A 13,472-nucleotide genomic window follows, 5' to 3' on the forward strand; every position below is an offset into this window, starting at 1 on the left:
TTAATCTTAGGTTGATATTATGACAAATATAAAACATGAATACATATTGTAGATATCTTTATTTAAGTACTAACAACATGAATTTGGATTTGCATTTTTGCACTACATATAAAATCACAAATAAAACAATACTGTGACCATTTAAAAAAAATAATTTCAGGTAAAAAATAAAAAAATACGGATTTGCATAGTTAACATACAATAGATGACTCTAAAGGCTTCGAACAGAAAATGAATGAAAATGATAACTGAGCCATTTGACATGGGGCAACCGGTCCACCATGTCTCAGGAGAATCCATCTGGACACTGGCTAGACAGAGTGACCTTCCTAATGAGCCCTTGCTCCCCATCCTAACCCTGCCACGCTCCTGTAAGGTACAGGGCACAGTGAACGCCCCTCCACAGCCAGATTCCCAATGATGTTACACTTTATTAGACTTAAAATCAATAGAAATAGAATCAAAATAAGTCTTTTCACAGGATTGGTCGAGAAGCCCGTGGCTGGGATTGAAATCGGTCACCGATGCCGTTGTTGATGGATCAACTGATTTCTGACCTATTGAAGGGTGGAGGGGCTCCTGTATGGGCGTGGTGTTGATTTAGAGTCTGTTAGCCTCCATGAAGTGTGGAGATAAAGACAACATTATCCTGGTCCTGAAGCTGGTACTCCAGTTCACCCTGTAAGGGATGCATACATTATAAAAGAAAATGATCTACACTGAAGATACCAAAAAATATGTACATGTAATATAAAACATGGAAAATACTAGAAAGGATCTCTGCTTTAAATCAACACATGATTTGTAGGTTTTGGTCGTCATTGACAGTTGAGACATTGACTTTTTTTTCCATTGATTGCGTTTCTTTAAATTACATCCTGATGCCAATACATGCTTTCCTGAAAGAGCAACCCAGCACAACCTTTATGTACATTAGATGAACGAAGAGAAGCTGACACTGGACCTAAGGAGTGATTGAGGAACCGTACACACACACACACACACACACTCTTACCATCAGTTCCCAGTCTGCGTCGTTGATCAATACGAGAATCCCAGGTCTACTGTGTGTAAAAAAGAAGAGCTCGTGTAAGTGATGTGAGCTACACTGAAAACATGACAGTAAAGCAGCTCTCTGATAATATAATGCAGCCTGTTTATACACAATGAAAATCGCCAGGACTGCGGTTTTCTAAGACCCTTGCATCTGCAGTTTATTAAATGACTGAGCTTCTCTCGTACTAACATACACATGCAAGATGAAGCACAATAAAGGCTGTGCATAGAAGAACATCATCTAATGAAGATTAACACACAATTTATAATTACAGCGATCAATACACTAACACAATACAGCTTTATATACAATATAACAGTAAAATATCACTTTGGATTTTGCTTTAAGTGTCTATTAATACCTGCCTAATCAGATACTCAAAAAAAAAAAAATTGTTAATCATCTAAATAAATTTTTTATTAAAATGTTTTGTATTTTAGATTAGATTTTAAGGTGCTATTGTAGGTGAAAGGGTGGCTCCTCATGGCTAAACAGTCGACGGGATGCTTCATCCGCCATTAAAGGCTACACTGTGTACCAGAGGCTTACTGCAGTTATCCACAGATGATTTCCTTTTTTTCAGTTACCAGTCCATGCTACAGCTACGTCAGTGCAAGAATAAAGGTCATTTATGACAAATCTCTCTCTCTCAAAAAAAAAAAAAACCTGTTGGAGAACGCCAAAGCATATTTTTGGGGATAAAGTGATTGTATCAGAATGATAAAAATAAATAAAAAAACTAACCACAGTTTAGTATGAGCTGAGAAAGCAAGAACACACACATTTAAATAAACATTTCCTTTACCTTTACTAATGCAATAATTATTTCATCAATGGCCAAATATCTACATGTCGCACTGGAGAGCGTGGTGTGATTCTGCCTCCTTGACCTCACAGCAATTCTGCATCTAATGCGAAGCACTGCATTTATTACGAGTGTGTGTCTACCGCGTGTGTGTATGTTTGCCTGAGCATCATCCTGCATCGGTAACGTATTTTCTGTGCATCTGCGTTTGTGTACTTACACAGTGTCGCCCTGCATAAAGAGCTCTGGGCGCTCCTTTAGCATGTTCCCTCGGATCCAAGCAAGCAGCTGTTTCATGTCCCCTGTAAGAGTACCACAGAGGTCAAGGGTCACAGGTCAGAGTTTAGTGAGCCAGCCCCATGGTCGATGTGACGCGACAGAGCTTCGAATGCAAGGTGGGGGGAGGTTTGAAGGAGGTATATCAAGAATAGACTCACCCACTGTCATTTTTGAGCATGCCACTGAAAACATAGCAGTGATGGTGTTTAAATTCAGATTCGTAAACGCCATCGACTGAAGCCATATCAGCCCAAAAGCACCGACCAGATAAACGTGACTGGAATAGGCAGGTTATAAGGATAGCGTTGAAAAGCCAAATATCTATGGAGGTGGGGGGGGGGGGGTGATTGATGGACATAAACCCAGCAGTCCTATGTGAATTCAAATGAAATCTAGGATGTCTAGCACCCCCCACCCCCCCACCCCAATGAAAACAAAATGTGCTTAGGCAGACGATCATTGTAAACCTATGATAAAAAGTCTGCGTGAAATTTTCTACATTTTTGCTTGCCATGCCATGCAAATATTATCCAATCAAAGCTACTGACTGTTATTGCACTAATTGAATTGGATAACTGTTTTATTTCTGCACATGTGTGTAAGCAATGAAGTCTAGTCGTCCAACATGGAGGACAAAACGGTATGTCCAACATTTACATTGTATCATCAGCGTCCATTTCTGGAACGTACCAGTTTTCTGCTTAGAGGGGTGGTGGAGACAAAGACGGAGAAAGAGTAAGGAGGGCGGGGGAGAAAAAAGAAAAGGGAAGAGATGGAGATGTTTTAATTTGATCTGGGGTGGAGTCTGAATTTATTGTTTGCGAGTTTGCTGTGGTTGACATTGTTAAGGCTGAGCACGCAAATCGCACACTTAGCGTATTTTGTATTCTTGAACATCTTCTGTAAGAAAGGCCATTACACTTATTGGAAATGTGACATCAGAGACGGTGCTTTGGAAAACATCAAAAATAGCTACTGCTCTGTCTACCCTATCCGAACACATGCATGGACTCACCTGCACAAGAAATAAAAAATAAAAATCCATACTGCTGCTGATCCCAGTTCTGCATTATATAATCCTGTGCATATGTTTAATCCATGTGTGAATAAACATCCACAACAACATTTAGAACTTACGTGAATTGTTGGAATAAATAGGATGAAAACATTACCACAAGACGTCTAATGCAATTTCATTTTATATAATCCTAGGACATATCTGAAGGGGCATTACAGGATAGCTGGCAATGTGTAGGCGTTCTTATGCGTGTCAGCATATATGTCAGCATATATCTCGGCTGTAAATCCCTTAAGGGAAGTTTTTTTTTTAAAAGGAGTTCCATTAACTGAGGCGTTTGGCAACATTTAACACTGAACACCGTCCTCTCGCACTCTTCATGTGGTGGTAGATTTTACTGGCACCTCAATCTCAATTCGAGCCGCAGGGATGGACATTTACGTCTCAGATGGGCGATGGTGACTAGAACCAGAGAACCCGTGAAGGGAGGCTGGGAAACCCTTGATGAGTTTGAGGAAAAATGATGACTAGTAGATGTAGTTGCTTCCAAAGTTGTGCTACAGCTAACTGGCTATGCAAGCGTGTGTAATTAGACCAGGAGAAATTAGTAAGTGGGTGCAGGAGTGCAGGTCTATACAATACTCTCGAATGGGCAAGTTTCCACCAGAACTGAAGCGTTCAGAGATGTCAGCACCAATACGTGCAAGTGTGTGCGCTTGTAAGAGTGTGGCGTGCCTCTCAGCGAGAGGCAGGGGTCGAGCATCAGAGGCTGTTTCAGGTTAATTGGATCGCTGTCAGCCTCTTCAGTTGTGTAACGATCGTTGTACCTTGCAGCTTGGCTAGCCCACAATCCTGAACCTATAAAGAAGAGTGATGCTTGCATCAGTGCTATGCTACCGCAATGGATATTGACTAGCTCCAAAAGCAGGGGCAAAAAACAGACGTGATCGCTTTCAGCCACATCAGTTCTTTGATTGGGGGAAGTTAATAAAAAAGTGAAGCGAGAGAGTCTTCTGCTTCGTTTTCTTGTACAAATGGTGTTTTATTTGAGTCAGGGGCGAAGAGTGATGGGTCAACAAGATGCCCCACGTCTCTTTCGCCCTCATTCGAGAAAGAATGGAAGATGAAAAGAACTGGATAGGTCATGGTGAGGTAGGAGGAGAACGAGGAAACACACGAATGGGAGGGGGAATATGCGTCACTGCGGACAGGTGCATGCTGGGATAAGGAATGCGTGGGAGGGTGGCGGCGTCTGTGTAGCATAGTGGCTGGCTAACTCTCTCCGTTTCCTTTCTCTTTGCATGACGATCATCATTATCACCACTATCTGTGGGTGGGAGGCAATGAAGTCATTCATCTTGCTTGGCATATGAGGGTTGGCATTTCTGTGACGATCGTGTGTATGTGTGTCCGGCAGCAGGGGGGCTCAACACTACTCATCAATCACCGTCGACCAGTGGACAGAAAATTTAGGCGGGATTAGTGTTGAGCATCAGTGTCAGCCTTAGCAATCATAGCCAGTCATCCGTGAAATACTTAAATCATGCCCACAAACATGCGTATGGACTATGGGATTCAAAAGTGCTCCAAGGTCATCCCCCGGGCCCCTGCGAGGTCTCAGTGGCCACATTCCCTCCCGCCGTTCACTTTTGTGGACATGTTGTCGTGGATACTCTGGTGCCACAGAGCTTGACCTTTCTCTTGTTTGGAAAGGCCACCAAAGTACAAGCATCTCAAAATATTCCCAACCTCAGAGCTGGAACTGGGATGCAAAAATACTAACACACTTGGTCAAAAGTTCTTTTCCTGTTCAATACACCTCAGACCCCGAGTGAAAGACTAAGGCCAATGAACGGGCAGGTAAAGTGACTGGCTATAAATAAAGAGAACTACTACTAGGCAACCACAAAAATCTCAACAAATGCTAATAGTTTCTGAACGTCTGTCCCAAACAGATTCTCCAACTAAACACAAAAACCACAACGTTTACAGTTCTATTTTATAGTTTTTATGCTTTTACCCAAAAAAAAATGAAAATTCTGTTTTTAATTACCCTCATGTCGTTCCAAACCCATAAGACCTTTGTTTAGAGTCAGATAGTCAGAGTATACAGTGAAACGAGACAGCGTTTCTCCAGGATCAAGGTGCTAGACAAAAGACACAGGACTGCAAAGAACTAAACTGGACATAATTCAATTATATTAAATTGGCTAAGTAAAGGTTAAATAAGGACTAAGAATAACTATTTTAAAAAACTGTAAACGTTCAACATAGACTACACAGGCTTACATAATGTTCCTAACTTACACAGTTCCACACACCTTAGTTCTTATTCATCTTTGGAACACAAATTAAGATATTTTCGCTATCTTATTTGTGAAATCCGAGAGCTATCGGACAAAGCATAAACAGCAATGCAACTGAACTGGCCAGAAAGGTGATAGGGACATTGTTAAAACAGTCCATGTGACATCAGTGATTCAATCCTAATTTGAAGAAGCTCTGAGGATATTAGTTTCTTGTGTGCACAGAAAACCAAAATAATGACTTTAACAATGTTTTCTCTTCTGTGTCAGTCTTCAATGCGCATTCATGAGAGATTCATGATGTAGCTTAATAATATTACTGTTGATCCACTGATGTCACATGGACTATTTTAATGATGTCCTTGTACTTTTCTGAGCCTTAAACGTGTAAGTTGCATTGCTGTCTATTCAGAGTCAGAAAGCTCTTGGATTTCATCAAAAATATATTAACTTGTATTCTGAAGATACAGGTTTGTAACAACATGAGGGTGAGTAATTAATGACTGAATTTTCATTTTTGGGTTAACTATCCCTTTAAGGAAGGGGGAAAAAGTTTCTTTAACTTAATAACTAAATATGTGTAGAAACTAACCCACATTTGTAAGCTTTAAGAAAAATGATAAGGTCTCATAACTGTTGATACAGCAATTAGTCAGCTGGAATTTGTGAATCTCCTCCCTGCTCTCAACATATCACCATTATCTACTGATCAAAAATGTCATCTACAGTTCTTCCAGGCAGGCACTTCTTACCATGTACACGGGATATAAGGTCTCGCTTACCTAATCCATCTTTTGCACTAATGACTCTCAAATGACTTGCCTTCCAATCCAGTGATGGCAGAGAACATGTAACCCACTCTGTGCTTAAATACAGGGGGCAATACAACTGCTCCCCCACAACCAAACATCCCACCACTTTCACCCATATGTCCCACCAGGAAGCTGTAGGAGTGCACAGTGTTTGTTGGAGTGAGGCATTCGTACTGTCAGGCATCCCAAAAAATGACTGCACACAAAAAGGATTTAGTGCTTTGTAACAATTGTCACTCCCTCCTTTACTGGCCCTCCATTCTCCATACCTTTCCTGTGACCCCAGCACTAGGCATAAAAGATCCATCAACAGTATCACTGGCTGCATTTACAAGTGAAAGGGGCCCAATAATGGAGCAGTTAGGGGAAGAATGGCCGAGTGCAGGGAGGCTCACAGATGTTGGTGGTTGAGGGGGAGGTGGGATGTATGGAGAAGGGGCTCAGCTCCATTGTTGTTGAGAGAGGGAGGGGTGTGTAGAGGGGGGAAAACTCGATTTGTGATGGCAAGCCGTCACTGGTTCGCCATTGGCCCGGCATCAGGATGAAAGCAGGACTGGCTAGAAGAAAAGGTGTCCAGGGAAGCGTGTGAACCAGGGCTCAGAGGTCAGGGGAGGAAAGGAGGCGAATGGGAAAAGGGCATCAGACAGAGGGAAGGCAGAAGAAAGATAGATGTGGAGAAAGAGCCACATAATTTGCTATGATTTGTGTGACTCTCTTCTATAGGAGTAGCGGATAAAAAAAGACATCCTTTAATTCCAGCAGGGCATAAGGCCAATAAGTGAATCTTACTTCCGAATCTCTGGTATTGGGAGAGAAAGGCAGAGGATATTTGCAGCTAATTAAGTCATCAGTGCAGGGAATAGTAAAGCACTGGCTTGGTATAGAAAAGGCGCTAAACAGCTGGCACAACACTACAGTTTAATGATAGTTTGCTGTGGTTGCTGAGGTGTTCTGGGTGGACTAGAGCATTGCTTGGTGGTTACTTTCCTGTCCTTAACAAGTCAAATGATTGGAGCTATGTCTCCTAGGGTGTGTTCACACTTGTCATGTTTGGTGCGATTAAAACAAACTCTGTAAATGCAGTTCATTTGAGTAAGGTTTAGCGCTGCTATCTGAACACTGGTGCAAACCAAACAAAAAACATGGGTCTTAGTCCACTTCCAAATGAACGCTGGTGCGGTTCGAATGAAACATGAACGCAAAACAGACCAAATTATTCTAAAAGAACTGAAAACAGGATGTAATGACAAGATGTGACATGATTTGACAACATGGAACGAGCGGTGTATCCAGAACAAGATAAGCAGACAGCAAACGTGGAGTTAGGGGTTTGTTATGATTCACATTTTTAAATACTCACAGGGATCTGATTGGCCAGGGAGTGTCACATGATGATTCTTGACCCCATCAAAGAGAAGTTCAGCCCCTCCTCTAAAACAGGCAAAACACAGTGTGAATAATGCTGTTATTGCCTCTTACAGGTAGACCTTCAACAACAAAAATGTTCGGTGAATGTTCTTCTGTTTCTAAAATCATTTAGCAGTATGCTCCATGCAGCTTTAAATGACTTGACATCTGTAGTCTATGGCAAAACTCAGTTTCTTGTCCTTAATATTTTGTCATTTGTGACAAAGAGATTTAAAACAAAATTGATTTGATAATTTTAAGCAAGAAAGAATAACACAGTATACATTCAAGCAGCATTTAATAAATGCAACTCCGTAAGTGACAGAGATCGGTGTAAGAACCGGAGAAGGTGCATGTCAGTGAAAAAAAAACAACAGATAGGGACATGAAGTCAGAGTAGGACTCATGTAGCAGGTGCAGGCCCAATAAAGAGAGCTCACATCTCCTGGAGAATGCCCAGTTGTCCTCCAGATCGCCCGGCCTGGCCAGATGCCCGTCCTCTAGCGCTACAGAGAGAAGCCAGCCTGTGTGCCAGCCTCAGAAAGGCCACTCACAAACACCACCTCTGTCCATAGACAGTCACACAGGACTCTGTTGCGACTTGAAAGCAGTGAGGACTTTGACCAAAAGCCAAAAGCAAAATTTCTCTGCACCCAGTGATTCTGGCCAAGATTTGTTTTGAGACGCTCTTTCTGCCACCCTGATGCCATCTACGTTCTCTGTCGCTTTATGCCTGAGTTTCTAAATAGCATACTGCAATACTACACTTATTAATTATGTATTATACAATACAGGTGCTGGTCATATAATTAGAATATCGTATTAAGTAATATCATTACTTAGTTGGGGCTCCTTTTGCCTGAATTACTGCAGCAATGCGGCGTGGCATGGAGTCGATCAGTCTGTGGCACTGCTCAGGTGTTATGAGAGACCAGGTCGCTCTGATAGTGGCTTTCAGATCTTCTGCATTCTTGGGTCTGGCATATCGCATCTTCCTCTTCACAATACCCCATAGATTTTCTATACCCCCAGTTAAGGTCAGGCGACCTTACAGACGCTGTCTGTTGTTCAAGAGTGGCTTGACACAAAGAATGCGAAGCTGAAACCCATGTGTTAGATACGTCTGTGTGTAGTGGTTCTTGAAGCACTAACTCCAGCTGCAGTCCACTCTTTGTGAGTCTCCCCCACATTTTTTAATGTGTTTTGTTTCACAATCCTCTCCAGGGTGCGATTATCCCTATTGCTTTAAACTTTTTTCTACCACATCTTTTCCTTCCCTTCGCCTCTCTATTAATGTGCTTGGACACAGAGCTCTGTGAACAGCCAGCCTCTTTTGCAATGACCTTTTGTGTCTTGCCCTCCTTGTGCAAGGTGTCACTGGTCATCTTTTGGACAACTGTCAAGTCAGCAGTCTTCCCCATGATTGTGTAGCCTACAGAACTAGACTGAGAGACCATTTAAAGGCTTTGTAGGTGTTTTGAGTTAATTAGCTGATTAGAGTGTGGCACCAGGTGTCTTAAATATTGAACCTTTTCACAATATTCAAATTTTCTGAGATACTGAATTTGGGATTTTCCTTAGTTGTCAGTTATAGTTCGGGATGTGCCGATCACGATCGTTAATGCGCATCTCGTCAGTAAAGCCGGTTTATGTGAAATCACACACCTGATTGAATTTACTGCTGATTAGAGAACCGGCTTTACTGACGAGATGCGCATAACGATTGGCCGATCGTGATCGGCGCCCCCCTAGTTATAATCATCAAAATTAAAAGAAATAAAAATTTGAAATATATCAGACTGTGTGTAATGAATGAATATAATATACAATTTAACTTTTTGAATGGAATTAGTGTAATCAACTTTTTGATGATATTCTAATTATATGACCAGCATCTGTACATGTACTTTGCACAGTACGCAACTTTTCTGTTTGAATGGTATACCCTGATGGCAAAGTACATGTGTGGTATATACTACACATACAACAGAGGGAACTATGTTGGATACTGTATTTCACTCACAATACAATGCGCTTAACACAACTTTTTGACTCATTTTGGGATTATGCAGCTGCATGTCTTAACATTTTAACACAGAATTTGATAAAAAAAAAAAAAAAAAGCTATGATCATTTACAAGATTATAACTGAACAGCATTCGCTGAACTGTACAATGAAATGACTTTGTGTGAGAATCGCATACTACTGTTTGAAATGTTTATTGTTGGATAATCCGTACCGTTTGGGCAGTATTCAGGGTATGTATATCTCACAGCCTAATATTTCTCCTCTGAAATTCAGAAAATTGTCTAGAGGTTGTGCTGTAATGAAGCTGTTAGTGCACATGATCTGACATACTGAGTTGTGATGCTTATATGATTCGAATCCAGCTGGCAAACTAATCCAAATTCCATTCTTCATTTTTTTCTGAGGTTGTAAAAACTATGAGAGGCTATAAGGCCTGGAAATTATTTGGTTTGTTTAATCAGTATTTCTTAGTTTAAACCCCTACAAAGTTTATGTATGCAATATTTTTGTTATTATTTCTTGTTTTGTTTTTCGGTTATAGTATGCATTATTAATAAACATGTCTCAGTCTGTAAGTCTATAATGTTCTGTTAATGTTGAAATGCAAACAAACAAAAAAAAAGGAATAAAATCTCTCTTTCCACATCATTTTCTGTCTTTCCACTCTCTACTATATTCTATAAAAAAGGGAGTAAAAACCCCATAAAACTTAGTAATATACATTTCCTCATAAACTGATATGTCAAAACGTTCAGTTAGCAGCAATAATCCACCACTAATGGAAAAACAATGATTTGATTATTAAAATAAGAGCTGTATTTATCTGATATGCAGTATAATTTAAGCACTGTTAAAAAAAAAAAAAAAACTAAGTGTGTGTCGATCCTTTTTCTGCCACGAGGTAAAATCTCTAGCTGACATTTCAGTGTAGCATTGAAATATCTTCTGATTGATGTAACCATTGTTCCTTTTTAGAAACATCCGGAAACCTCATTTCTTTTAAGGCTAAAGCTTCTCCAACCGAGTTTACGTCAACATCGAATATTAATTTGTTCAGTTTAGGTGAGTGAAGCAGTTTATTATTTTAGTCCATTTCAAGTGCAAGCGACGCCTACGTGATTGACAGCTCTGACGACACCGTGAACGCGCGCTGCTTCAAGAAAATACGTAACATGAATTTCATTTTTATTAGTTTACTTTCTCATTTAAACCACCTTTTCTTGTCGCCACTGCCGTTAAACCGTCTTTATCAGCACAGTCCCTTAGGTAAAGCTTCAGTTGAGTTGGTCTGAAGACTTTTCATTACGTATATTAATGTAACAAATGGAACACAAGGCAAAGGCGATGAGTCATAAACAAAGCGATAAATACAAACCCAAACTCCAGGTGCAGACCTAAGGGCGCCGCCATGTTGCTGTACAACCCGGAAATATTCGACTCTCTTCACCGGAAATGACTTCTTCCTCTCAGGAGCCCATTTGCTGTAGAGGGCGTTTCTGTTCTGTGTGTTGACTCAGAAACAACCTTTGGGTATTTGCTCCATTATACTTGACGAAGAACTTACAAATGTTTTGATGGAAAGGTTATCTGTTAAGAATAATCAAAAATATTTTTGTAATTTATATTAAATTGCAGATAAATTACGAAACATATTGGGTGCGTCTATTCTATTCTATTCTTTTCTATTTTAATGAAACACACACACACACACACACACACACACACACAATAAAAAAAATCTAAGTTCATAATTGAACCACACTTAGCTACATAAATTTGAACATCAAGTACAAATGTTTTTTTGTTTTTCATGAATGTTTTACTGTTTTAATTCTGCTCAGAAGTCTCCTTAATGGCAGGCTCCAAGTCCAGCTATTGTATTACTGATTTTAATTATTATTAGTAATGTGATTTAAATGTACCCATGATGTCTCAGCGGTCTGCTCAGGCATGGCTCAGTGCTGTCGTGTGCTCTGGGGTGATGTGGGGGTCCCCACCCACTCGGTCTCAGTCACACTGGAGACAGGTCTGTCCCGACCAGGAGCAGATTGAATTGCTAATCTCCTGCCTTCTGTTGGCGTCCGAGGCTGAACTGGCCCTTTGCAGCCGGCCATTCATGTGGTAATGTGAAGTCTGAGGGGCAAGGGGGGCCCTGGGGCCACAGAGAGTCACATGAGGGGACACTTCCAACTGTCTTCCGAAAATACCATTATCACTATGAATTTGGACTATCACACTGATATGTGCATGCTGAAACTACATACACACACACACACACACACACACACACATATATATATATATATATATATATATATATATATATATATATATATATATATATATATATATATATATATATTTATATATGCCATGATTAAGCAAACGGATTGCATGTGTACTTATCTTGGCTTCTGTTAAATCATCTTTAGAAGCACAGCTGGTAATTTTGCAGGTTGTACAGGACTGACAGTAATATGAGTTCAGTGGTGTGTGTGTGTGTGTGTGTGTGTGTGGTGGATGCGGCATGAGCTCTAGATTTAGACGACAAAGTGTTAAAGCACCAAGACATGTAATCCAGTCACTTTACATGTACTTAGCCGTTCAGGACATGACAGGCTGTTCCTGCGCTGTCACCAGCAGATCCGTCCGTAAATAAATCAGCTTCCAAAGAAAGAGAAAGTGTGGAGTTAGTGCATACGACATACATAATGACTCCAAATGTAACCAAAATAAGCTGGGAAAAAATGAGTTGCTTTTGTTTAAAGTGCATGTTAGAGCTTTTTCCCAGGCTTGTTCAGAGCAGTAATAACAACCCCAGAACACTGTTGTGTTGAAAAACACTTCACCCACAAATAGCCGACAGGCACACAAAAAGCATTTTCACGTGATTGAAAAAACAAATAGAAAGCCACATACTATAATACTGCAGTAGAATGACAGGTTCACCTTGAACTCCAATGTATTTTTTGCTTTAAATGTTTCAAAATATTCCAGTTGCTTGCAGTGTGTGTGTGTGTGTGCACACGCGTGCGTATATATATATATATATATATATATATATATATATATATATATATATATTGAATAAAATATAAAATAATATATATTTTAAATGTAAACTAATTTATAAAACTTATTTCAGCTCTACATTATTTTTAGTTTCCTAAATAAATGTTTTTAATAATGATCAATTTAATATTTTTAATAAAATATGTACACCAAACAAATTTGCTCTTAATGTATTATAGAACTTTTCATATTGTAGTTTTGATGCTTTTTAATAAAAAATGTGTTTGTATTAACATTAATAATAATAATAATAAAAACATTAAAAATATGAAATGTAACATTCCTAAGTAAGGGTGATCAACTTTTTTCTCAGTTACCAAAATAAATCATACATTCTAGCACCAGTTTCAGTCATATGCACGTGAAATCTAATAAGAAATATGATTAATGTTTACAAAAACATACAGATTTGCTCTTATTATATTACATAATATTCAATTTTTCAGCTTAGATAAGGTGCTGTTCTTTTCAGAGTAGATTGTGAATGTGTGCTATTGTGTGACTCGTCGTTTGAGTTCGCCGACCACAGTGGCCTTCAATAAAAGATCTGAATCTGCATTTCTCCAATATTTTGAGCACAGTGGCGTGTGACGGGCAGCTTGGCCGTGTCTTTGTGTGTTGAGTGGGCATCGAGTGCCTGATGTCCCTGTGTCTCTGTCAGTGTGCCCGCTTTGCTAGCAGTGCCTG

General features: G+C 39.9%; 1 protein-coding gene across 3 annotated transcripts; it reads right to left on the reverse strand.

Annotated features, from left to right (window-relative positions):
- Positions 1-40: 40 nt before the first annotated feature.
- LOC127966792 (ubiquitin-related modifier 1) lies at positions 41-11,252 on the reverse strand. 3 transcript variants are annotated; one of them, XM_052568042.1, is made up of 5 exons: positions 11,089-11,229; positions 7,638-7,708; positions 2,083-2,164; positions 1,016-1,061; positions 41-679 (listed from the first exon to the last, which is right to left on the reverse strand). In XM_052568042.1, the coding sequence occupies exons 1-5, from the start codon at positions 11,121-11,123 to the stop codon at positions 611-613; spliced, it is 303 nt and encodes a 100-aa protein (XP_052424002.1). In that variant the 5' UTR covers positions 11,124-11,229; the 3' UTR covers positions 41-610. The 3 variants fall into 3 exon arrangements, with proteins under 3 accessions (XP_052424002.1, XP_052424001.1, XP_052424000.1); XM_052568041.1 differs by having other exon boundaries at positions 1,016-1,064; positions 11,089-11,223; XM_052568040.1 differs by lacking the exons at positions 41-679; positions 1,016-1,061; positions 2,083-2,164 and adding an exon at positions 2,171-4,017 and having other exon boundaries at positions 11,089-11,252.
- Between the last annotated feature and the right edge of the window lie 2,220 nt (positions 11,253-13,472).

This window comes from Carassius gibelio, chromosome B10 (assembly GCF_023724105.1).
Source record: "Carassius gibelio isolate Cgi1373 ecotype wild population from Czech Republic chromosome B10, carGib1.2-hapl.c, whole genome shotgun sequence".
Classification (NCBI taxonomy): Eukaryota; Metazoa; Chordata; class Actinopteri; order Cypriniformes; family Cyprinidae; genus Carassius; species Carassius gibelio.

Bases quoted from the DNA above. Each gene is read 5' to 3' on its own strand.
- LOC127966792 (XM_052568040.1), bottom strand. From the start codon at position 11,123: ATGGCGGCGCCCTTAGGTCTGCACCTGGAGTTTGG. The intron at 7,709-11,088 runs GTTTGTATTTAT...TGCCTGTTTTAG, and splicing joins GGTCTGCACCTGGAGTTTGG to AGGAGGGGCTGAACTTCTCT. The intron at 4,018-7,637 runs GTGAGTATTTAA...TCTTCTTTATAG, and splicing joins CCCTGGCCAATCAGATCCCT to GTTCAGGATTGTGGGCTAGC.